This window comes from Hippocampus zosterae, chromosome 12, assembly GCF_025434085.1.
Source record: "Hippocampus zosterae strain Florida chromosome 12, ASM2543408v3, whole genome shotgun sequence".
Taxonomy (NCBI): domain Eukaryota; kingdom Metazoa; phylum Chordata; class Actinopteri; order Syngnathiformes; family Syngnathidae; genus Hippocampus; species Hippocampus zosterae.
The window spans coordinates 7,860,319-7,885,248 of NC_067462.1; the positions used below are offsets into that span (position 1 = coordinate 7,860,319).

Consider the following 24,930-nt stretch of genomic DNA (forward strand, 5'->3'; position numbering starts at 1 on the left):
TTCATATACGGCCAGACCTTTCAGGCAAACGTGTCAAATGTGTCCATATCCAAGAAAACAGGAAATAAACATTACAGGCTTTTGAGTTGACCATCTCTTTATTCAGCAGCCATTTTTACCAACTCTTCCACCCGTGTGCATGTAACATACTCAATAATTTCAGTAACGTACATTAACATAAGTAGCTATAAGCAAAATAACTATGATTCCTAAAATAAAGTTGGCAGTGTTTGTTGATATAGTACAGTAAGATACATGGGGCCTGATATGGCAGCAACAGAAGAGGTGTGAAAGCTCAGTACAATTTCTGCTTGACTGCAGCAAAAATGCTTTTTTTTAAATCCCATGCGCATTTTTTTATTTTTTGGTGTGTGCCACGTTGATCATAAGTGAACTGAATGTGGTGAATCAAAGCAATACATGCTGCATGGTTCTTATTCTGCCAATTAAAAGACACACCACAGTAGCTTCCGGTGTACAATCAAATAATACTCAATTCACAGCTAGTGCGCTGGGAACATTTCGTGCACCTGACACACAACCTCTGTTTTCCTGCACATTCACATATTTCATCATCATTTGTGAGGAAAAAAAATCAGTAGACTGGCTACGTATGAAGGAGTATTGGGGGTGGGGGGGATGACTGCGAATTAAGGTGAGGTTTAAATTGTGCCATTTTGAGAATGATGTTGGAATTTTCAGGAAAGACGTTTTGAGAAAAGTATGAGCTACAATATTGAAAGAAAATGTCTATTTTTGAGAATAGTTGAAAGAACTTTTTAAAATGAGATGAAAGCTTTTTTTTAAAGTCATAATGTGATGAGAATAACATCCAAGGATTACATGGGGAGATAAATGAAATCAGAGGAGCATGACTTAGACGTGTGTGGGCGGATTTTGAAATTCACTTCTTAAAATTGGAGTTAAACGGAACAGGAAAAAAAATCTCAGGTATTCGACTGCAAATTGATGACCATCCCTGCGTGATTACGCCTAATCTTGTCGTGTATTTTTGTTTATTTTTTTCTTTTCAATGTGGCACTTAACATTGCTTGGCTTTTGTACTTCAATTTGCCAGGAAGCAAAATCACGAGAAAGCAACCTACAATAGCACTTGGACATAAATGAATCTCCTTATTAGTAACTAAATACAAACAAGTGTGTGTGTGTTTGCATGTGTGTGCGTGCGCGCGCCTGTGTGCGTGTGTACATATTAGAGGCGCTTCATCAGTCTTTCTACTTTATATCTCGGTTAGGATTCGACTTTCCCGTACGTGCCCTCCGGAGGGCGATACTGTTTGGGGAAGGCCTTGAGCTGGAGTGAGTTGAAGGCGTATTTGCGGCAGCCCACGTTCTTCATGGTGTTCTCCCGTCTGCAGCCCTCGCTGTTTGCACGAGCAAAACGCATAAGAGCACAGGAGGTAACAATAATAGTACAGTGCAGTACCACTGCATTCGTGATCAGCATCTGGCGAGCAACTGACCTGCGCATGCAGTCCAAAGCCTGGTAGAAGACCTGCGGCGCCAGAGCGTGCTCCTGCTCTAGGATGTGACACTGCTCCAGGGTCAGCGACATGGCCGTGCGGTCCTTGGCGCTCTTGCAGCTTGTGAAACGCACGCCGTTCAGGCGCCGGCATGCCTGCAGCCGATGCAGGAAAAGAAGTCGTTAGACTCACGGGGCTGCTGCGAAATCTACTTGGATGAATTCGGACAATGCTCGTCCTTTTCTGGGTCTCACTGAACAGTATCGAGTGTTTTTTTTTTTCCCGCGCTCAGTATCGATTTCTCTGTTAGCGCTCACGTAATGCAAATGTAAGACACTTTTACGTTGGGGACAACGTGAGAGTACACCACCAAACAAAAAAAGGATACACAGGTGCCCCCCGATGTCCAGCGGATGCAAATTGAATTGTTCTGCCTGTCACTATATGTTGCTGGCAGAGATAGATGAAATTGGACAGGCAGCCTTCCTGTTGAATTTCGAGCTTGGATTATTGAATTTTATATATTTATATATATTCATTCATTCATCTTCCGAGCCGCTTGATCCTCACTAGGGTCGCGGGGGGTGCTGGAGCCTATACCAGCTGTCTTCGGGCATTAGGCGGGGGACACCCTGAATCGGTTGCCAGCCAATCGCAGGGCACACAGAAACGAACAACCATTCGCACTCACACTCACACCTAGGGACAATTTAGAGTGTTCAATCAGCCTGCCACGCATGTTTTTGGAATGTGGGAGGAAACCGGAGCACCCGGAGAAAACCCACGCAGGCCCGGGGAGAACATGCAAACTCCACACAGGGAGGCCGGAGCTGGAATCGAACCCAGTACCTCTGCACTGTGAAGCCGACATGCTAACCACTGGACTACCGGGCCGCCTATTTATATATAGATACACAGTATATATAAATAATTGTCAAAATATGACTTTGGGCATGATTTTAAGAGGGTGGTGAGCACTTACCTCTGCCGCCTGCCACAAAATCTCCACGTTCTTGCTCTTTTTGGCGTTGACATTGTGACTGAGCTGTTTGAGCAGATCGGGCAGACTGGTGGTGCTACGCGAGCGAGGAAGACCTGCGAAGATGACAGGAGGAGGAAGAATGGAGTTTTGTGGTGGTCTTTATGCTTGGAGGAAGAGTGGACTCACAATCTTCGGGCAGGACTTCTTTAAAGTGGTCGTAGTACAAGCTGAGGCGAGCCATGCTCTCGGTATTGATTACCTCCTGCAGAGATGTGTCTCCGAACCTGCACACACACACCAACAGACATGACATGACCAATATCGCCATCAAATCTTAAAAAATTGCAGACTTTTTAAAAATGTTCATTCATTGTCTTATTTTCTTGAATTTTTTTTAGGATGAACTTACTTCTCAGCCAGCGTTTGCTGCTCATTGATGCCTACGTTGAAGAGGACAGGCTGCACGCGCAGCAGCATGCCGTTCTGGATTTCCCGTGGCAGACTGTCGAAAATGGCCGCGGGGATGGGGACTCTGATGTTAAAACCGTTCCTGTTTCCCGTGATGACGGGCAGCATGTCCGGGCTGAAGGCCGTACTTGCTTGCGTGATTTTAAAGGTGACGTTCCTCAGGTCATTCACCCCCACGCTCATGTCCTCCAACATGGCGAGCTCCTCACCTAAAAGGTGACAAAAACAAATGGATGTATGAACGCTTGTCACAACATTTCAGGAAACTGAGATTTCCTCAAATACACGCACACACACACACACACACACACGGTTTAATTTGATATCTTATGGTCTGGCGGGGCGGCCCGGTAGTCCAGTGGTTAGCACGTCGGCTTCACAGTGCAGAGGTACCGGGTTCGATACCAGCTCCGGCCTCCCTGTGTGGAGTTTGCATGTTCTCCCCGGGCCTGCGTGGGTTTTCTCCGGGTGCTCCGGTTTCCTCCCACGTTCCAAAAACATGCATGGCAGGCTGATTGGACGCTCTAAATTGTCCCTAGGTGTGAATGTGAGCGTGGATGTTTGTTCGTCTCTGTGTGCCCTGCGATTGGCTGGCAACTGATCCCTGGTCTCCCCCGCCTACTGCCCGAAGACGGCTGGGATAGGCTCCAGCACCGCCCCGCGACCGTAGTGAGGATTAAGCGGTTCAGAAAATGGATGGATGGATGGTCTGGCGGCCCGGTGATCCACACCCACATATATACCGTAATATGTGCACTGGCTGAATACTGGTCTCGGCCACTACACTCACACATTACCGTAGGTGCTGAGCAAGCTCTCATACTGCACCAGCAGGCCAATGGTGTGGAGCTGCTTGAGGAAACCTGAGTCGGGCAGACTGTTCCTCAGCTTGAGGACGAAGCCGCAGGTAAGAGCCGTTAGCTGTAAAGCACATCGACAGAAATCATCATCCTCCTCATCTTGGTTTTGGTGCGGTTGCAGGCAGCTGCCGAGAACTGACGGTCTGGCAGAAGACGACGTCGCGGCGGTACTGCAGCGTGAGGCTCATGGCGATGGTGGGAGCGCTGTCTTGCATGAGGAGGAACACCATGGCCTTCTTGGCTTTGTCACTCATCAGCGAGGCGCAGTCGCTCAGCGTGGAGAGCAGAGGGTGCAGGGCCTCGGCCCACTCGCCTGCGGGTAAGAGGCAATGGTTGCTTTACGCTACAAACTGAGAATGACCTCATAATGTATGCTTGATGCTGAATTTTATTGTCTTCATTCAGATCTTACCTGGTGATGATTTTTCCCGCTCGGGACTGCTCCCTAGCAGTGAGAGATAACAACACATTTTGTGGGCATGTGTCAGTATGTCTTTTTTTTTTTGTTATGGTTTCTTCCGTGATTATCTTTCACAATGTAAGATTTGGTTCAATTGTTGTTCAGAAACAGTTTGATATTCTGTTCCTGGAGCAGTTTCAGAATCGGAAAATATGAGAGGTTAACCTTTTTTTGTCTTTGTGGGGTCCTCACTTGCCAATGCAAACACGTCATCGGAACTGCTGTCACTTTGCAGCTGATCCCCACGCAGCAACCTGTCCACCCTCTGAATTACGCACTCCAGACTCTTGTCTACATTCAGACACACTTTCTCCTGCACACACATTACATTCGATAAAGTCTCATCACGACGACACAAAATGGACACGAAGAGGCCCGCGGACGTTCTCGTACCCACTCCTCCGTGTGCAAGTCAGCCTGCAATGAGGCCCGCTTGTTTTTAATCCCGTCGATGCTCTCTGGCGGGGTGGCGAGACGGGAGGGAGAGGTCGCCACCCGCGATGGGGATGATGGGTGGTGAGCGGGTGAGCGCGAGGGGGAGCGCGAGGAAGGCGACAGGGAGGATGAGGATGGGGACGGGCTGCCTTGCAGGGCGGACTCCGGGCGGGCGGCGGCAAGGGCGACGATGGCCGACGACAAGAGCTTGGAGTCGCACACGCTCACCAATTGACGAGTCTGAAATAGGCCAGCACACAGATTGCCGAAAGTCATTTCGATTGGACTTAACCCTTTCGCGCACCCTGTAACCCGATAACATGGTAAGCTGTCCATTGTAGTAACTGCTCTGCCCGAAAGGGTTAAATGTGCTATGATGTTGAGTAGGATCTCAGTCAAGGCTGTGCGATTTTTGTCAAATGTTTACATTTTTACAATTGCAAACAATTCCTACATCGTCGCTCTGCTGAATGCACTGAAACCACGTTCGACTCAACTGTCAATCAAATACCACGACGAAAACCCAGAATAATGCATGCGACTTGATCGAGCGTCTTTCTTATACTTAATCTATTTACTTACAGAATGCAAAATGAATATCAGGATCAAATCCTCATGCTTCTACCCACCTTCTCTTTGAGGATGGTCAAAGTTCTCTCCACTGCGTTGGCCGAGCGCTCCTTGGCCGCTCTCGTCAGACGCTCGATGTAATAGCACACTTGGGTCTTCAGTGTGTTAATTTGGCCGATCAGCTCCTTTGCTCTGACGACATCCTGCGGCTGATATGCCATTCCTCTTAACCTGGCGGAATGATGGGAAAAAACACGGCGATTTAACCACATCAAAGAATAGCCAGAAAATTCAGATTTTTGGGAACTGCGATGTTTATGAACCCTTATATAACAAAATCCACAAAAATATTTTTGCTATATTATGTTATGAGATTTTCACATTTTAGTCACCGTTATGTCGATTCCATGTGAAATTACAATTTGGGGAAAATCATAATTTTTGGTGTGTATCAAATTTGATACAGATGATTTAATTGTAATACAAAGAATGACTTACTTAATAAATATGCATGTAGCAGATATGATACGAATAGCATTATAGCGCAAGCGCCAATAACGTCACCAAAGCACCGGCGTCATCATCAGTCTCACCTCTCTTCATCGTAAGAGCTGGTTGTGCAAAAAAGAAACAGGAAGAAAGGGTCAACTCTATCTCCAATTAATCAATTTGGGCACACTTAATAACTGCTTCCTTCGTCTTACTTTTTTCTGGTCTCTTCAAGCTTGTGCAGGAGTTTCCTCAGGCCGCAGCCTTTGAAGCCTTGATGGTGTGCAGCGGGAGCGCCGTTGGTCACCACGTCATACGTGTGGTCTGATCGAATGACACGGGTGTAAAGTGACAACAACGGAAAATAAATAACATTTCTGTGAAAGTCCAACAAGATAACCCGTTCGGCTCACAGTCTAATAAGATCCAATGGAAAAGATGTGGCAGAAATTCTATCGAAACCAAGATCGTATTTCGTGAAATAGTGGATTGAGTATTGGGTCTGCAAGTTTACCATAGCCGGATTCTCCTTGTACTCTCATCCTCTGGATGTGTAAATTTGTCGGAATAAACTCCAACTTCCTCTCAGCTTTCAGTGTGCTAGATTTAAAAGAAGGTCCTGAAAAGGAGAAACGTTCTCATTTATTTCCGTTTGAACTCAATTGCCAACCAAAACATTTGCACCTACCACAGCACGAAGAGTAAGAGACTTGTTGCTTATTTTATACAAGTAGCTCTATGCATAATATGGAGGCAATATATTTGAATGATGAATGTTCTAGTCGACTCAATCATTGATGCTCCAAAACGTTGTGTGCATCAAATTCAGATCAGATCCAAGCAGGTTTGTTATGTAATTATTTTGAAGTTGAACAATGTGGTTTTGCTAAAAAAAAGTTTACAATGGTTGGGGGCTGTGTTCCAGGATACAGTACACACTAAACTTGTGGTTCTTACCTTTGTACTCATGCAGGTCACTGATGGTCTCCTGATATGTGAGAATGATGGTCTGGTAATGAGTGATAATCTGCCTCCTGAGGTTCTCCCAGCACGGAGACAGCTCGCCCAGTTCTTCCAGTTCACACACCCTTTGTGATAATGAAGGTATACAGAAGCATGATCTCAATTTCAAGGAAAACGGAAGAGGTAGTGGAAGTTGTTATGCAACCTGGTCGAGAGAGTTAACTCTCAACAGTGGCGTTCCGTCAGGGCCAGCAAGGCCTTCTCTGCTGGCCTAAACATTCTCAGAAAAGTAAATTGAATAAATGTACTTTTCTGAGAATAACATCAATGTAATTTATGTTATTTTATTTTCATAAATATGTAAACAAAATTATCTGTATTCTTTACGTCATATTATTTCCACTTAGTCGAGTGGTTTATTTTAAATAACATTGAAAGCCACTCAATAAATAACTTATTTAACTATGGTAGAGTTTTTAACCAATCATATTTCAGACAGCTTGTGTTGCCAGGTCAATTAAAATTGCTCGGGGCTTACAGATTAAACAGAGCAGGCCCCTGTGCGCTGTAAATGAACGAGCACAGTCAACTTGCAATAGCCAATCAGATCACGACACCGGGGTTACGTCGGCACTGGACGTGCGCGTTCGGTGATTGGATTAGCGCCTGCTAGAGGGTGCTGTTGCTGCATTTTGACCCAAAATGGCCGAAGGAGAAGACGTTGATCTGGTTGCAGGACTACTTTGCACACAATTTTCAAGACGTACCTTCCACTGGATTTACCTATTTAAGTTGTTTTACCAAGGCAGCAAGGAAACATCAAAGCACGGCTGGGCACTTACAAGCTACGGTGCGTTTAAAAACATTTGGGGACACTCGCGTAGGTCTGCAGCTTGGACACTCGTGTAGGTCTGCAGCTCAGCGAACAGGCACTACATTGGTGAGTAAATGAATTTTATTTTACATTTCTTCTTGTTATTTTATTTTGTTAGTATTAATGGTCACGAAATAAAATGACAAAGATACAAAAATGTATCAAATAAATCAGCTCACCTGCAATTTATAATGCCGCATTGTAGTGTGCTGTGTGCACTAAAATTTGTTCAATCTCAGCTGCTCAACATTTTCAATTAGTTGCTGTTGTATAGCCTATTCTCGAAATGCAAATGATCTGTTAATTTTATTCTCAAAGAATAGTTTGTTTTGTTATCGTGTGGTTGGTGTCTTATATGGAACTGCAACATTGCGCAATTTATTGGACAGACTGGTTTATGATCACACAGCATAATTTGGGTGCCATTTTATTTAGTATTTTTTAAATCTTTTTATTTTTGACTAGATCTGTAAATGTAGTTTCCTGCTCTTAATTGTGAATGCATACTTGATGGTTGTAAAGTGCTCCTGAAATTAAGTGCTGCCTGACAAGCCTATATTGTTGTCATGTACTGTATGTGACGTCACCTAAGGTTGAAATGCACGGCGCGCCACTGACTCTTAACGATACCTAACGGCATCTTCTTCCAGCAGCAGCTTCACAAACTGTCGAGGGATTTGCAGGGAGAGCACACTCTCAGCCATCTGCTCCAGGACGCCGAGATGGTTGCCGTCCGTGGTGGGGAAACGGTACGTCTGGGACATGACGCTTCCAAACACTTCAAATGACCGGAAACGTAACCGGCGTGACGCTGTAGAAACTTTCTTGAAGTTCAGACGCTCGCCGATGGTACTCACCGGCCTTAAGCAGAGGATCTTTACACAGGGATGAAGACTTGGACTTGATGCCTTTGGATTCAGTCAGGCTTTCGTCGACTGGAAGGACCATCTGGAATCGTGTGCCGGTATTAATCTGGACATGACTTTTCATTGCTACATATTGAAACGGCAAAAGTATACTGTCTAACCGAGTCAGACGTATAGATATTTAAATTAGGGGTATGTGTACTGATTCAGCTCCTGTATTTAAGTAGAAGTAAACGGATAGACACCGAAATGTACTAAAGCACTAAATAGTACAAAGGTAAAAAGTAAAATTTGATCATAAATTATACATAATACCTGATTTGATATCGTGGCACAACAAAACAAAAATAGTTGGTCTTTTTTCACCTCACTGCTCATGCTTAGGACAGAAATAATCTGAGAGAGCTAGCTAGCATTGTCTCGGCTGTTATGCTACTGTACCAAAACAGCATATTCACAAAGCCTTTCTAATGTTGTGAATTGATTAGCAAAAAAAAAAAGCTATATTCGCTAATAATTAACAAACCAAGAAATACACATTCTGTGTTTTTCAGTTTAGATGGAGACGTTTTTAACACTAGCTAGAAGTTTGTGGTTTTTAGCCTGGCGCAAGATACGGCACATTTCTCTCAAAGCATTCTTGTTACTGACTTAAGATTTCAAGATCATCTCAACCGCGGTTGCCTTTACCTCTCTCTTTTTTTTCGTATATTGTATCATTATAAAAAAGTACAGAGCCTATTTTGACAGTAAAGAGTGGAAAGTACAGATATCTGCTTTCAAATGTGAGGAGTAAATGTGACAAGTCGTCAATACTCCATCATGTATATATATCAGATATCAATCCGTAAATTACAGATACTGTATCTGAACAATATCAGTACGGTCCCAAAATATTTGTACTTTCTTACTTGCTACCAGAAATAGTCATGAGATCACAATTAAGCGATTCCTGCCCACTCACCCTTCCATTAACAGTGTCTCCTCGCTGTAGTTTGGCGACTGGCGCCCTCTGCTCACGTTTCTCCTCAATCTGCCAGGCAATGACTGTAAGATTTCCCACTCGCTCATTCTCGGCCGACCTGGAAGTAAACTCAATGAGCGAGATCCCCAGTCCAGCTGGAGGTTTCTTTAAAGGAGGAGCACGCTGAAGAGAGGGTTGGGTGTTAGGGGCTACCTGAGAGTGAGGTGCAGGCGGTGGTGTTTGTCCTGCAGGAGCTCCTTCAAAGAAAATATAGCCGAGCCGAGCATGTACATCTGGTCGATACGAGACACAATTGGTATTTAAGAGAGTTCACCAAAGTGGTTGGTTTGATCGTGACACAAAGATTCCGCATGTGACTTACGGTGCCCTGGGAACGATCCTTCACGTCGTAGACGCAGAGCTTGACCTGGGTCTGCTGGGTGATCAGAGAGTCCTGGAAGAAGGCCACGCTGCTCAGGAAGATGGGGTTACTTGTCCCCTGTGGGCAACACAGAAGGCTTAGGTTGCTTCTCCTTAACAGCATAAAGGAAAGACGTGTGTGTGTGTTCTATACCTCAATTATTTCTGTTTGAGAATGTTTGGTCCAGAAGGCCTGAGGGGGAGTGGTGCAGCTGACAGCCACAAAGCTGCTGGGCTTACGGTCGACAGTCGGTGTGATCAGTTCACTGCAGACTGGAGGAAACAGGAAGTCGGGGAGCAGTCATTCATCCTTGATTATATGCTCTCACATAAATGCATTTTCAAATGTTTGTAAAACAAACAATTGAGCTGCGGTGAGTAAGATCTAATTGTTCTGGACCAGGTTTGAGCAATTCATCGTCCTCTGGTGCAAATCTAGAGTGAGTCCCAAGTTCTGAGCTATATGATCCGAGTCTCCTCATCAGTCATTTGGTTCCAAAAAACTACTACAAGAGAAATGATTTGATTGTTATCGTTAGTTAGTCCCCAGTCATTTGATTTGGTCCCTGTTTTAAGCAAGTCACTGGTTACTTGGTCCTTCGATTAAAAAAAAAAGTGTTCTGTGGTCTTACCCAAACTGAACTCTAACACCGGCTCATCTGGGTCCTGACTGTTGCCTGTTGACAGAAGAGGAAGAAGAGCTCAATTGGAATACCTTTTTTTTTAATCATCAACAGAGCAAACATGTTACCATGGATACGGTCTCATGGTTACCTGACAGCGCCAGCCCCATCATCTCCGATGAAAGATCAAACGTGTTGGCCCGGTAGACTGACCACGGCCTGTGACGGGGGCTGCGCTCTTTCCCAGACATGGACGGGTCACGGCGGGGCTGAGGATGCATTCTTTTTTTTTTTTTAATTTAAAGGAGTCCTGAAGAAATCTCAAGTGAACCTAGAACCTGAATTCCCCTCGCGATATGGGTCCCTCAGTCTCGGCAGTCACATATGAGTCACTAACGAAAGGCAAACAAGAAGAGGAGTGGGGTTAGTCCGATGTCGCCATAGAAACAGATGAGACAGACAACTAATGATAATGATGCTGACATCATCCTCTCACACAGCTGGCTGCATTTAAATTGACACAATTATCTGCTTGCACACACCGATTCTGTTGATGTGCTAATGTAGGCAGTGGCAAACTTTTCTCAGTGTGAACTCTCACACGGCTAAAAATACACCTGCTCCTTGATCAGGGTAGAAGGTGGAGGATGTTTATTCCACACACCATTCCCACAAAATTGCAAGCATAGAATTGTCCAAAATAGATGCCAGGTGTGTCCCAATAAAAAATAAACTAACAATGGAGTCTTATGGGGTAATAAGTGTAGATGTGACACATGCTGTTGGAGTATTTCATTCACTTTTGAATGTTCATAAAATACATTTTAATACAAAAAACCTAATTGGAAGATTACAACTAGTATTCCCTTAGGAGCATGTTTTTTTTTAATCAAATCATCTTTGTTCAACTACCACATGTCCTAAAGTGCCTCCTACAGCATTGGGGGAAACCCCAAAATATAGCAATACATTCAAATACAGTATAAACATATACATTTAAAGGTATTGGAAAAATTACAGTAAAATAAATCAAATAATAATTCACGATTCCCCAACTATCATTTTGTACCGTATTGCTATTATTACAAAATAAATGAATGAATATCCAACCATTATCGGAACTGCTTAACACATTAAATAGTAATGGTTGCTGTCTACATTACGAAACGGTAAACCACATTGTAAAATCCTCAAAAGTATATTTTTTAACCATTTTACTGTCCATCCCATTTTCTGTGCAGATCCAGATGACACGTTTGGAATCCTGTAAAAGCATCAACAATATACAGTATTTATGTGACGACACTAACAAAAAGGGATGAGCCATATACGTGTGTAGGTCGCTGTGGATTCATGCGTGGAGCATCCGCCACGGCGCTCTATTTTTGCTTGAGTCTGTTTTGACGTCACCAACCCAAGCCAACACACGCTGCTCTTCTGCCCAGTCACAGATGACGAAGGCATTAGTACGGCTGCTGTATCCCTCGTTAGGGTGTGTGCTTGTTTTGTAGGCGTTTATCACGTCATCACGAGTCGGGGGTGCTGTAGCATCGCCCGAGAGAAGCTCTGAAGGAGTGTCACAGTTGGTTTGTTGCGGCGACACAGGGAGTCAAAGATTACCGCAGCTACATGTGTTTGACAACCACCATCATTCTCAGCTGCATGCGGCGAGCTTCGACATCATGTGGGGGCTGCCTTATTTGGCACCCCCACCTTGCAACCTCACAAACATGAGTAAAGGGGATGTACTTGCAGACTGGGGGGACTGTAGCTAACTGGAAAGTGCGCAGTTATACGGTTGAGCTAAGGCTCAGCAAGTAACATTAGTAGTCCACGATGGTGCCTTTATGGACATCAGTTCATTTCACATTTCGGCACCTTGAAGCTTCCCTTCCCGCTGCTCTCCTGTGAGCCCCCTGCTGGAAGACTGCGGGTGCAGTCAGAACCACCTGTTCCATCAAACGTAGGCTTTTTAATTTTAATACATAATTTCCCAAGAACCTCCCAGGAAAACATTCTGACAGGACGCCTCACACATTATCGACGTCACAGCATCACAGTGCGTCACTATCACGGATTCACGGACTATCAACAGGCCTCTCGTGGCTGAAGCCGGTGGGAAGCCATTTTACGTTGCCCCTATTGCTGACAACTGTTTTTTTCCCCACTGAAATAATTGGTCGTGTTTTGTGCTAATATCCCTGTATGGAATAATAAGAAGCTATCAAAGAATAAACTTCACGTTTTGCATCGACCTTTCAGAGTATATTATCTCAGTATCGTTTCGTCTGATTGACAGAGGTTAAGATTACATATTCCAGGAAAAAATGTTACATTGGGCTTTTATTTCATTTAATTGTTGATGGTTCGGACAAAATGAAATAGACGAATCTGAGTAGAATTCAGAGTAGACCTCATACGGGAAAATTTTAAATTGCATTCTTACTAATGAAATTTTCATGTTGCGGTATTGTATTTTTACCAAACTGAAATAAATCTAATTTCAATTTTTTTTAAAGCATTCCACATTTTCCACAAAAAAACAAAACCACTTAATTTAACCGCAAAATTACACATAGTCACCTCAAATCCAACATTTCCCTGGCAGTTATCTTTTTTTCCTAACATGTTCAATCTTTGAATTCTACTTTTTTTGTGATATGCCACAAACATTTCACTTGAGAAAAAAAATCACAAATCAATGGAGAAAAATCACTAATTTCTACATGTCCATATGGCCTGTTCTTATATTTCAGATTCATTCATTTCAGTTCAGCCTCGGCCCTTCGGCATTCAAACACGATTCCAACAAAAATTTAAATTTCTAAATTGTTTCACAAAGCATAGCAGACTGGATCAAACGTCCTCACAGGCTGTATATGACCCGTGGACCGCAGGTTGCCCACCTCTGCATTATAAATGCACTGTTTGACTGTCGTACCCTTAAAGATGCTACTCTCACAGCATAACCCTTTTTTTGGTCCATCCTGAAGGAGTCAAACGCGCCACATCCGGTTGTAAACACAATGAAAACATCCCCTTTTCCCCTCCTCATAATCCACAGCCAATGGCCTGCATTTTAATCCCGCATGAAACATGGTGTGTCATCCCGTCTGTTTACTTGGATGCTTGCATCACTTGCACGGCTACTGTGTGTGCGTGCGTGTGTGCGCAGTGTCACACATTCACACAACAATATTCTAGAAATTGGCGTCATGATGTCTGCTGGTGATTAGAAATAGGAGAAGGAGGGAGCGTGAGCACAGATAAAAACAAAAAGAGCCAAAACGAAATTAATTTAGCATCAGCGCCTTGTCGCGCTGTGTGCCTGACATCATCGGGGAGGACATGTAAATTAAGAAATCTGATCAATTAAGAAATCTGACCTTTTCGAGAAGCAAGTGGAAGAAGAAGACGTGTTATCTTCGTGAGCGGAAGAGTGCTGCTGTCATCCTGGCTGCTCGACGGCGTCTGCAAGCTACACGAGACTCGCCCAGGCTCCCTCTGACACACTGCAGGGACTCCTCAATCCCACTAGAGGGAGCTAAAAGCCTGTTCTGACCAAATAACTTGTTTATGGAATAATAACTAATTATTGTATGAGAAAGGGATTTAGTTTTGAAATGGGTCTACTTTTGGGAGCGATATGAGGTTTTGAACGTGATCTATGGTGGTGCGCTGAGCAATCCAGGTTATTTAGTCAAAACATGAGTGAACGCAAATGTGCCAAAACTATTGAGAAGGGCCTTTCCCTTTTTGGCGCTACTGATTCCTCATACGGGAAATGAATCTCGTTGCATTTTACTTATGATCTGTGTTGTTGCCCAGAATTGTAAAACTGGACAAATGACCTTTTTTTAAGAATGAAATTTCGGCTTTAAAAATGTGCCAAACCAACGAAGAAAAACAAGCAATAATACGCGAAGTTAAAACACCGAAACTCGGCTATCGAGAGCCCATCAGATCACGTGACATTAATCAGTCGTGACCGCGGCCAAGTTGTAGAGGAACTCGGGCACGCGCCCCAGGTAGACTTGCCCACAGGTGCGTGTGTTAGTTAACGTGTGCAACTCTCTCTAACTAGGACGCAACTTTGGAAGAAAACAAGCACACCAAACACGCACCCGACAACAGACATTAGGGGAAAAATGTTGCTGTCACTGGTGAATGTTTCATTGAGGAAGAAAATATGATATCGCGCGGGTAAAGCCTAATTGTCACTTACTTTCCTGGTGGATGGCTTGAGCGCATCTCCGCGGACTCGAAATGGATCCTCACCTAAACAGACCATGGCACGTTTTGCATCTTATTTGCGGCGTTTTAAATGTCCTACATGGCTCCGTGGGGGAAATCCCACCTCACCCCACGCTGGATGGTGGTGTTGCTGCTGGCGGTGGTGTGACGCTGGTGCCCCCGATCGAGCCGGACGGGCCACAGGCCTACCCGGAGCCCGAAAAGGACAGCTTGCCCGTTTTCACCATGGACTACCCGAGGATCCAAATCCCTTTCGAGATCACTCTGTGGGTGCTGCTAGCCTCTTTTGCCAAGATTGGTAAGTGTGTGTGTTTATATATACAGGTGTATATATATATATTCGAAAGATGTAAAATATTGCATGAAAAAGTTAATTTTACCTCACAGAAGCTGAAACGTACCAAACTTTCTTTTATGCCAGTAATTTACAATCGCTGTTTTGAAAATTTCCGACACCAAAAACTTCTCTTGACTCATTGTCTCCACAAAACAATTTGATCTCAAACAGATTCAAGATATACCATTAACTTTATTGTAATATTGTTTTACACTGAGTGGCTTCAGATGAATTATTTCATACACTTCCATCTGGCGTATCTACCTTAAATCAACATTTTTCAATTTTTTTTTTTTAGAATTTTGTGTTGAGCGTTTATACAATTCGTGTCATTCACAGCGATACAAATGACAAGGAGAAGAGTTTGGAAAGCAATATACAGTAATTAGCAGATGTGCTAACAATTAGCTTACACAAACAAATGTAACATGACGTCAACTCTGACAAGTTCAAGCGAGATCAACTCCTTTAAATCATCACTTCTCCGGACAGCCTTGATTTCTTGAATACAATGCAGGCATGGAAACCGGATTTTAGAACATTTCTCTCTTCTCTTAGGCTTCCACGTGTACAATAAGATCACTGTTTGGGTACCCGAGTCCTGCCTGCTGATCACCGTCGGCCTCATCGTCGGCGCCATCATGCATTCGGTTAACGAGGAACCCCCCGCCGTGCTGTCCAGCAATGTCTTTTTCCTCTACATGTTGCCGCCCATCGTCCTCGACTCGGGCTACTTCATGCCCACCAGGCCTTTCTTCGAAAACATCGGCACGGTGAGCGTCTGAACAGAATACCCCTGAAGGTCTCGCACTTCCACTGAGGTTAATATTTCTGTGTGTGCGTAGGTGCTGTGGTTTGCAGTGATCGGTACCCTGTGGAACAGCATCGGTATCGGCATGTCGCTTTTCGCCATATGCCAGATCGAGGCGTTCGGCGTGCAAGACATCAACCTACAGGAGAACCTATTGTTTGCTGCCATCATCTCAGCCGTGGATCCCGTGGCCGTGCTGAGCGTCTTCGAAGACGTGTCGGTCAACGAGCAGCTCTACATAGTGGTATTCGGAGAGTGTCTCTTTAACGATGCCGTCACCGTGGTGAGTTGTTGATGGTGTTTTCTTCCGTCGCTTCGTGAAAGAATGCTTGTTTTGGGGACATCAGAGAATGTGGGTTATGTACAAAGGTTTGCATCATTGTTTTTACCCATCACAAAAGGAACCCTGAGGGGAAGAATCGTTGGCAACAGTAAATTAAACTTTTATTCGGTAAAATCTTTCCCGAGTATGTCGTAGAAGTACCGTCTTTGTTAATTGGTCTTTGTTAATTGGTCTGTCTGAATGTTAGCTAGCAGGCTACTTCCTGGTTCAAGGCTGACTGGACTGTACCATTTGTGATTTCTAAGGTCAAGTGGAAGACTTCCAATGTGACGCAACAACAAAATTAAATTTCTCAGATTAAAAAAAAGGCAAAATATTGCGTTTCTTTGCTAGTTAGCAGGCTACTTCCTGGTTCATGAAGGCTGATGTGTGAAGGCCGATGTGAGCGTCACTTTAAATTCTGTCGTCGGTTTGACTCAAATGTCAAAATGCGAACATAAATTCCTTTCCCAAGACATTTGTCTGTTTGCTGGTTCAGGATAACATAAGATGACATGACAGTATCATTCTTGACTCCGTTGTGCCTCAAGCGACAAATATTAAATGATACGGATGAAATGAAACTTTAATACGTCACTGTGGAGCGGTGCTTCAATTTGCTGTTACTGTAAAGAAGAAAACATTTTTCAACTCTTCAACTCTCCACCACGACTATAAATAATCTCTGTATATCCTTGTGTTCTTATTAAAATTAAAACCTAACCAGAAAGAAAAAAGTCAAAAAAGAAGTAAATGCATTCACATTGTTTTCTCGTGTATAACAGAAAATATTTGAAGTGACAACGTAGTGGATATGCAATTACATTTTATTCAAGTACGACCAAAAAAAAAAACATTTTCCCTCCAGGTCACTCCACCCTCCATTTACGCTGCAAATTTGGCCCCTTTTTATTGTCAAAAGTGTGATGACATAAAAGCTCGACGTACTATTGTGTTTCTCTATTCTTTGTCCTAATGCTTATCTCAAGTTTCACGGCATTTCTATGGACCATTTTGGTTTGCCGCGTGTACCGGAATGTTTGGTACATCTCGAATTAAACAAGTTGACGAAGGGAAGTAGCAGTCACCGTTGACAAACGTTCCGCTTTGCAGTTGGGAGTTTATTTGCTCAGATGTCGCCAAACCAGTTTCTGAGGTCACTCTCGCAAATGTTATGGGAGGAGTTTTCACGCAAATCAATCCGAAACTGGACTGCTGAGACTTAAGTTACCCCTCTCCCATCCCACAGTGCCCCCCCCCTCCCGCCGCTTTTTATTGTAGTCAAATACCGTCAACATTGAACCTGCTTTGGCATGGCTACTCGTCTTCAATAGCTAAACACTATGAAGAGAAGCCACTTAGTGCCACTTTATTGGGTACGCTTGCGCACTTTACTGTATGACTCAAAAGATGGTTGGCCAAGTTTACTTCACACCTGACCTTTAAAAAAAAACAGGCAATTTTTTTTTCTAAAATTGTAAAATAAAAATCCATATTTTTTCCCAGTTTTTCAAAATGTTTTTTCAGACATCGAGAACAATTTAAAGACCCTTTGTTGACTTATGCCGAAAGCATATCAGGTTAGCTGACCTGCATAAATGGGCGTGCAGTAATTTGAATAGAATTGTATTTTATTGTGAGAAATGTGACGCATGATATTGCATTGATATACAGTATAGCATCTTATAACCTATCAATACTTGATGTGATAAAAATTGACATTGCAATGTATGGGATCATACGATATGCCAAAATCACTCCCATGGATAAAGCTGATTTTATTCCAATGTACCGCTTATTGTGCAATTGCCATATCATGATGTCATTGTTATCGTTGCTAAAATTTCACAGTAGCTTCATACCACAAGATACTCTGTTGGCGATTCACCCGCATCTGTCATTGCAGGTGTTGTACAACATGTTCAACTTTGTGGCAGAAATGCCAGTGGTGGAACCGGTGGACGTGTTCCTGGGCGTGGCCCGCTTCTTCGTGGTGGGCTTGGGCGGCATGGGCTTCGGCGTGCTGTTCGGCTTCGTGGCAGCCTTCACCACCAGGTTCACCTCCAAGGTGCGGGAGATCGAGCCGCTCTTCATCTTCATGTACAGCTACCTGGCCTACCTGGTGGCCGAGCTCTTTGCCATCTCGTCCATCATGGCGTGAGTAGACGTCGATGATCATCAACGTAGTTGTTCACTTATGAATCGACAACGGTGTGCGGGGCCCAGTTCACTTTGCTTTGTAACGTATTTTCCGCACTAAAAGGTGCACCTAAAAGCCTTCCATTTTCTTAAAAGCTCACAGTGCGCCTTAAAATCCGATGCGCCTCGCGTATGATCATTACGGTAATATTTCAACCCCAAAATGGCTCCTTGCTCGAGACATGCTGACAACGCAGAGTTCAAACTTAAGGCGGTCGATTACGCGGGAATAGAGCAGCGGCAAAAGAGTTCAACATAAACGAGTCAATGTTATAACTCGCTGTTGGTTAAGTGAACTGTGTCGCTGCTTTATTAAATACGTTTTACTGACAACTGATCGCTCTGTTGGTGTTTCCTTCAGCGTAGGCCCATCTAGTGAAGGCATTGTAGATTGCATCTTATAATGCAGTGCGCCCAATATATGAAAAAAATTACTAAATAGGCCATTCATTGAAGGTGCGCCTCATAATCCAGTGCCCCTTTTTTGTGGGAAATACGGTAAATTTAGTAATAATAATAATAATAATACAAGGGCGGCCCGGTAGTCCAGTGGTTAGCACATCGGCTTCACAGTGCAGAGGTACCGGGTTCGATTCCAGCTCCGGCCTCCCTGTGTGGAGTTTGCATGTTCTCCCCAGGCCTGCGTGGGTTTTCTCCGGGTGCTCCGGTTTCCTCCCACATTCCAAAAACACGCATGGCAGGCTGATTGAACACTCTAAAAATTGTCCCTAGGTGTGAGTGTGAGCGTGGATGGTTGTTCGTCTCTGTGTGCCCTGTGATTGGCTGGCAACCAATTCAGGGTGTCCTCCGCCTACTGCCCGAAGACAGCTGGGATAGGCTCCAGCACCCCCCGCGACCCTAGTGAGGATCAAGCGGCTCGGAAGATGAATGAATGAATAATAATAATACATTTTATTTATAAGTACCTTTCAAGACACCCAAGGACACTTTACAATAACAAAAAACACAAAACAATACGGGTTGAGCAGCGGCAGCCAAAATGCGCCAGCGTTCACTCAACCCGGAAGTCAGAAAGAAATGAGCATTTGGAATGACAACATTTGGAACTGTTGGATTCTTCCAGGCAGATTGTGGGCCGGAGCCAACAACCAAGCATGACTCAGCTACAGAAAACAGGTGTGCCATGATGGCTCATTACCTGAGCAACTGTGATGTCATTTTCAGATGACAGAAAGTTACTAGCAAGTGCATCAATCAGGTCATTTGTGAACCAAGGTTCTGCTATATCTGTTATCAAATGTTGTGAGTAAAAGTACAGTGCACTGGTTTTAATACATCTTTCCCTCATTGGCAGCATCGTGACGTGCGCCCTCACCATGAAGTACTATGTGGAGGAAAACGTCTCTCAGCGCTCGTGCACCACCATCCGCCACGTGGTCAAGATGCTGGGCTCCATTTCGGAAACGCTGATTTTCTTCTTCCTGGGCGTGGTCACCATCACGACGGAGCATGAGTTGAACTGGGGCTACATCCTCTTCACGCTGCTCTTCGCCTTTCTGTGGAGGGGCCTTGGTAAGGAACGGGGGGGGGGGGGGGGGGGGAGAAGATGTCGTACAGAACATATCAGCCCCTAAACATCGGATATCGATACTGGGCTAATACAAATGATCGATATTATACACTTTTTTTTTTTTGCATTGTTATATTCCTGATAGCGATGCAATAGCAAATACATCCTGGAGGTGATACAAAATATTCATATTGTAATAGGTTTCATGGTTAGATCTCAAGGCTCAGATATCGATAGTAGGGATGATGCGAAATATTGGTATCATAGAAGGGGAGCATTGTTGTCTCTCAGGGTAGCTTGTAATATCAATCACCTCCACCAACCCTCCACCTCTCTCTTGCAGGTGTCTTGGTGCTGACTCAAATCATCAACCCCTTTCGCACCATCCCCTTCAACCTAAAGGATCAATTTGGTCTGGCCTACGGTGGCCTGCGAGGGGCAATTTCCTTCGCCTTGGCCTTCACATTGCCGAATAACATCGGGCGCAAACAACTTTTTGTCACAGCCACCATCGCCATCATCATCTTCACTGTCTTTCTGCAGGTATGGACCAACCTGTTCTTTTTTTAAAATTAATATTCAGGTACACATTGTCTAATATCCAATATGGTGCCTTTACAAGCATAGCAATGCTTGGTTTTGGCTTTCACAGAAGTGTTTATTTAACATTTGCTCCATATGTCTTACACGTTGTCCCTCTCACGTCACAATTGAAGTTAACAAAAAACGAGCTCTCAGCATGATGCAGTGGAAGTTCTACACCATTGGTGCTTAATGGCTACAAATGATGGAAAAATAGACTTTTTAGTTCTGTATTATATTTAAAGAGTTGAGGGACAATCATGCAAAATATGAAATGCATTATACAACACTAGCTGGTTCGCCGCCCTCCGGGCGGCTCATCAGCTAGTTCCTGCGGAAGGCTGGTAAGGTGGTGGTTCGCCGCCCTCCGGGCGGCTCATCAGCTAGTTCCTGCGGAAGGCTGGTAAGGTGGACCTTCGGCCCACAAAAGTGTTGTTGCTTGGTTCAACTTTTTGTTCATCTTCATTGTTTATCGCGAAAATAAAGAGATGTTTAGCTCTACTAAATAACTAACAATTTCATTGCAATGCTTGTGGGTAGACAACATTTTTTCGCTAAGATGCCCGCGCGATCGTAGTGAGCCACTGCCTGAGCGGCGCAGCGGCGCGGTGAAGTAGGTACGTTTTGAAAAGGGACAGACGGAAGGACAGACCGCGTGCGGGACGACACGCAATATATATATAGATTGTTGACGTCTCAGTTGCTTTGAGTGGTGTGAAACTTGGCAACGAAAACTCAATTTCTTTTCTTTCGGTGTCTCATGATGATAATGACGACGTCGTTACACACGGGCGTGTTAAAGCAAGCTTTGTTTTCGCTCCTCGTGCTTGCAGGGGATCAGCATCCGGCCTTTGATCGAGTACATTAACGTGCGCAGAACCAACCGCAATTTGGACACCATCAACGCTGAAATTCACTGCAGAGTAGGAGACACATTATGTATGTGTGAAAGTTTTGGTTGTCTGTGTTTGTATATTAACAAATCCTGCTTTGTGGTATCAGCTGATGGAACACACCATCGCTGGCATCGAGGACCTGTGCGGACAGTGGAGTCACTTCTACTGGAAGGACAAGTGAGACTTACTGACATACTTGAGTGAAACTTCTGCTTCACCCCCCCCAATGATGCCTGTCATTGTCTGCTCTAGCACAGTGTGGGATGTTTGGATGAGGTGTCATGTTCACATCACAGGCCAGACTGGTTTTTATCTTCCTCATCGTCAGTTGGCTCATTGAAGCTCTTAACATTTTTACCAGGGGCCTGCAAACAAATCTTAAAAGGCCACAAATATTTTTTGGAAGTGGAAAGGCGTCCATTTATTAAAGTCAGTCAGGCACACGCGATGAGACTGTAATATTCAAAACAAAATATCCGTTGCATTAAAACCAACAAGAAAAAATGTAACTTTGAATAAAATAACTCAATTTTAAATTAAAATAGAACATAGAATGAAGCAAAATACGACCCATGCTTTCAATCAAGCCATATGAACTATTGCACACGTTTAAGAAGATTCGTCTTTTTAAATATCAAAACAAAACCCGCAAGAAAGAAGGAAAATGTCTGCCTGTTTTATTATTCAGGGGCTTCAATCTTCAAACATGTGAGGACAAATAATGTCATCAACAAATGCGTACACTGACAAAGCTAGTAGCAACATTTAATAGGCCTTTCTGCATTGTACTCTTATTTTGAAAGACAAAACCCACTACATCCGGTGGTAGATTGAAGCCAACTTCCTGTAGCATCACAATGCTAACTCACTTATGAATGGTACTTAAAACACTTTTAATACTGCCACATTTTATGTTACTTGAGCCATTGGTGGTATGCAGGCTCCTTCTATGAGAGAAGGAATCACAGAATTAAATGTTCAGACTGAAAATGCTGTTCCCGTGGCTTAAACGTTTTTTTTATTAAAGGAGGATAGCACAATTGATAAATTGAGTTGTATTTAACGTTTTAAAGAGAGTCCTTTTTTTCAACCTGTAGGACAAAGTTGTAGGTGGCAAGTCTACATAAAATATAAAGGACAACAATGTCGGCTCGATGAAATGAATGGAAAGTCATAATTCATGCAAAATTCATGCCTTTATTTCTTTTTTTTTCTTCTTTCTTTCTGTTTTTCTGTCTTTCTTTTCACCGTCAGGTTCATGAAGTTCAACACTCGCATCCTGCGTCGGATCCTGATCCGGGACAACCGTGCCGAGTCGAGCATTGTGGCGCTGTACAAGAAGCTGGAGCTGCAGAACGCCATGGAGATCCTGGACACGGTGTCGGGAGACATCAGCGCTGCCCCATCCATCGTCTCTCTGCAGTATGATGCCACCTTTTTTTTTTGCCTCCCTTCGGTGTGTTGTAACGGAGTGGTAAGATTCGCTCAAAAATGTTTCAGTGAGGAGAAGAAAGGTCCCACTAAGCCTAAGAGGAAATTCCTGGCCACTGACCTGAGGAACATGCATGACCTTCTGGCCAAGAACATGTACAAGATCAGACAAAGGGTGAGCTTTTTGTTTGCGTGTTTACTTATGAAGACATGAGGATACACCTATTCACAAAAATGTGACACTACAATTTGGTTTAATAACTTTATCAACACCGAAGTTTTTTCACTGTCGTTTTTTTTTTTTTTGTTCACCACAATGCTGAGAGTGTTTATGCTTAAAATGGTGCTAAGAAGCTCATTATTGTTGGCTCCTCCCATCAGACGACATCATACACCAGCAAGCATGCGCTGCCCAATGACAGCCGCACCAAAGAGATTCTCATCCGGCGCCACTCCAGCATCCGGCGCAGCCTCCGCCCGGGAAGCTTCCAAACGGCAGTAAATTTTGACACGCTCACATGATGTGGTTGTGTCCTCTCTGTAAATAATCATGTATCCTTTTTTTTTTTTTTTTTTTTGAAAGTTGGTGCCCAAATCGCACAAGTACTTCTCACTTCCTGCTGGGAAGAACCTGGACTCGAATTTCCCACCTGTGAGGCAGAGCGACACTGGTACATTTTTTTTCCCTTTTCACTTATTTAAGTGGAAACAATATAGTCTAGCTCACAGGTGTCCTACTCAAGGCCCCAGGGCCAGATCTGGCCCGGCACATCATTCTATGTGGCCCGCGAAAGCTATGTCAACTTTCATAATGCTTGCTAAAATCTACCAAAATTTCAAATTCTAATTTGTAATAATTAAGAGTGATACAGTAAGCATGTTCTTGTTACCAAACCCCTTGTTACCGTAACTTCAACAATTGGTGAAAAAAACGTTATTCTTGGCTTTTTTATATGGTTTCAGTCATAATGGCCCTCAAGGGGAACTGTACATTTTAAAATGTTTACTGTTTCGCTTCCAGACGACCACGAAGCCATGTCCGAGTTTTCGTTCCCCGCCAGACGCTCTCACTTGGCCCCGCCCTCACGCTCGTCATCCAGGGCAGCGCTTCATCTGCGGCGGCTGGACACGTTGGAGGAAGTTCCGTCCGTGGACTTCCTGGACGAAAGACGGCCCCGGAGGGGTCTAGCTAGACCACATTCTACGTCTGTGGAGCCTCGCCGCCACGGAGACCTGTCAGAAAAAGAAAACGACAACAGAGGCGGCTCCACTGTGGCTCCTGCCTGGGCTGCGGAACATCGAGACGAAACTGCTCAGAATCCTCTGCTCAGGAGGCCTCAATGGAAGCCCAAAAAGTGAAGACATCACCACATGCAACATCGACACCGCATGGCCTTTTCGTTTGTTTATTTGTTTGTTCTTTTTTTATTTTAACAACAACAACTATGCAACTTAAACTGGAAGAACAATGAACATTGTGGTCCATATTGAAAAATTTAGGAATTTAATCTGTCTCTAGTATTTTTGTAATGTATTTAAACTTTTTTAAGGTGAGTATTGTGTGTGTTATTTTTAACTACATATACCAGTAAATATTGCTTTTAATTCATTGTTTTGTGTGGATTTTACTTTTTTTTCCCCATTTGAGCTGCTGCTTGTGTATGTCAGAGCGCTGAGGAGTATTTGAATGAAAGATCTATTTTGGGGAAAAAAATGAATTACTGTGACGGCTTTGGATATAAAAAAAGTTTCCACATTTAATAGTAGTGCAAATCCAAACTGTAATTGATAAAAGTGACATGTCAAGAAGTATTGCAAAAATACGCTTTTGATGACATTACATTGCAGACATCCCATTCATTCATTTTTAAAAAAAGATCTGGGTTTAGTGGGGTATTTGGGGCGCTGGCATATTGAACCTGTGCCAGCACCACTACATGACCAGTGCAGTGATTTAAAAAGTCTTTTAATACTACGAATGTTTTGAGTTTTTGTTTTCAGCATTGTAAGATAGGTGTTTTTGATAAAATTCTCATTGGTTTTTGTCAATATAATATTTATACATGTTTTTAAAACTTGCATCTGTTACTAGAAGAGCTCGGGGACATG

At 43.7% G+C, this 24,930-nt stretch overlaps 2 protein-coding genes and 2 long non-coding RNA genes across 6 annotated transcripts in view; 2 read left to right on the plus strand and 2 right to left on the minus strand.

Moving 5' to 3' along the window:
- LOC127611648 (uncharacterized) overlaps positions 1-24,930 on the minus strand; it is a 127,271-nt gene that overhangs the window by 8,494 nt on the left and 93,847 nt on the right. The window lies entirely within an intron of this gene.
- Positions 80-13,985, minus strand: inpp4aa (inositol polyphosphate-4-phosphatase type I Aa). Of its 2 annotated transcripts, XM_052082237.1 has the most exons (24): positions 13,845-13,985; positions 10,610-10,850; positions 10,468-10,512; positions 9,990-10,108; positions 9,798-9,914; positions 9,629-9,708; positions 9,416-9,533; positions 8,443-8,533; positions 8,216-8,363; positions 6,706-6,836; positions 6,263-6,367; positions 5,964-6,072; positions 5,853-5,870; positions 5,319-5,490; positions 4,648-4,929; positions 4,420-4,567; positions 4,207-4,239; positions 3,935-4,107; positions 3,732-3,855; positions 2,876-3,143; positions 2,653-2,750; positions 2,467-2,579; positions 1,485-1,639; positions 80-1,385 (listed from the first exon to the last, which is right to left on the minus strand). In XM_052082237.1, exons 2-24 carry the CDS (start codon positions 10,737-10,739, stop codon positions 1,253-1,255), a joined length of 2,910 nt encoding a protein of 969 aa, XP_051938197.1. In that variant the 5' UTR covers positions 10,740-10,850; positions 13,845-13,985; the 3' UTR covers positions 80-1,252. The 2 variants fall into 2 exon arrangements, with proteins under 2 accessions (XP_051938197.1, XP_051938196.1); XM_052082236.1 differs by having other exon boundaries at positions 80-1,639.
- The window catches only part of LOC127611644 (uncharacterized), a 34,503-nt gene continuing 16,405 nt past the window's right edge, over positions 6,833-24,930 (plus strand). The window contains exon 1 of the long non-coding RNA XR_007965397.1: positions 6,833-7,595. This is a non-coding gene — a long non-coding RNA (uncharacterized LOC127611644). The remainder of the gene's footprint in view (positions 7,596-24,930) is intronic.
- On the plus strand, positions 14,435-24,431 carry slc9a2 (solute carrier family 9 member 2). Of its 2 annotated transcripts, none has more exons than XM_052082243.1 (13): positions 14,435-15,010; positions 15,608-15,822; positions 15,895-16,143; positions 18,089-18,339; positions 19,697-19,914; positions 20,256-20,455; positions 21,328-21,417; positions 21,497-21,567; positions 22,645-22,812; positions 22,891-22,996; positions 23,203-23,316; positions 23,405-23,492; positions 23,843-24,431. In XM_052082243.1, exons 1-13 carry the CDS (start codon positions 14,725-14,727, stop codon positions 24,178-24,180), a joined length of 2,394 nt encoding a protein of 797 aa, XP_051938203.1. In that variant the 5' UTR covers positions 14,435-14,724; the 3' UTR covers positions 24,181-24,431. The 2 variants fall into 2 exon arrangements, with proteins under 2 accessions (XP_051938203.1, XP_051938202.1); XM_052082242.1 differs by having other exon boundaries at positions 14,437-15,010; positions 23,203-23,319.

What these genes read in the sequence shown, in the direction of transcription:
- inpp4aa (XM_052082236.1), bottom strand. Translation starts at nt 10,739, where the DNA reads ATGCATCCTCAGCCCCGCCGTGACCCGTCCATGTCTGGGAAAGAGCGC. An exon ending in GGTGTTAGAGTTCAGTTTGG is followed by an intron (nt 10,109 to 10,467) that starts GTAAGACCACAG and finishes TGTTTCCTCCAG; the next exon opens with TCTGCAGTGAACTGATCACA. An exon ending in GAGACACTGTTAATGGAAGG is followed by an intron (nt 8,534 to 9,415) that starts GTGAGTGGGCAG and finishes ACACGATTCCAG; the next exon opens with ATGGTCCTTCCAGTCGACGA.
- slc9a2 (XM_052082242.1), top strand. Translation starts at nt 14,725, where the DNA reads ATGGATCCTCACCTAAACAGACCATGGCACGTTTTGCATCTTATTTGC. An exon ending in TCTTCGAAAACATCGGCACG is followed by an intron (nt 15,823 to 15,894) that starts GTGAGCGTCTGA and finishes GTGTGTGCGTAG; the next exon opens with GTGCTGTGGTTTGCAGTGAT. An exon ending in CCATCCATCGTCTCTCTGCA is followed by an intron (nt 22,813 to 22,890) that starts GTATGATGCCAC and finishes AAAATGTTTCAG; the next exon opens with TGAGGAGAAGAAAGGTCCCA.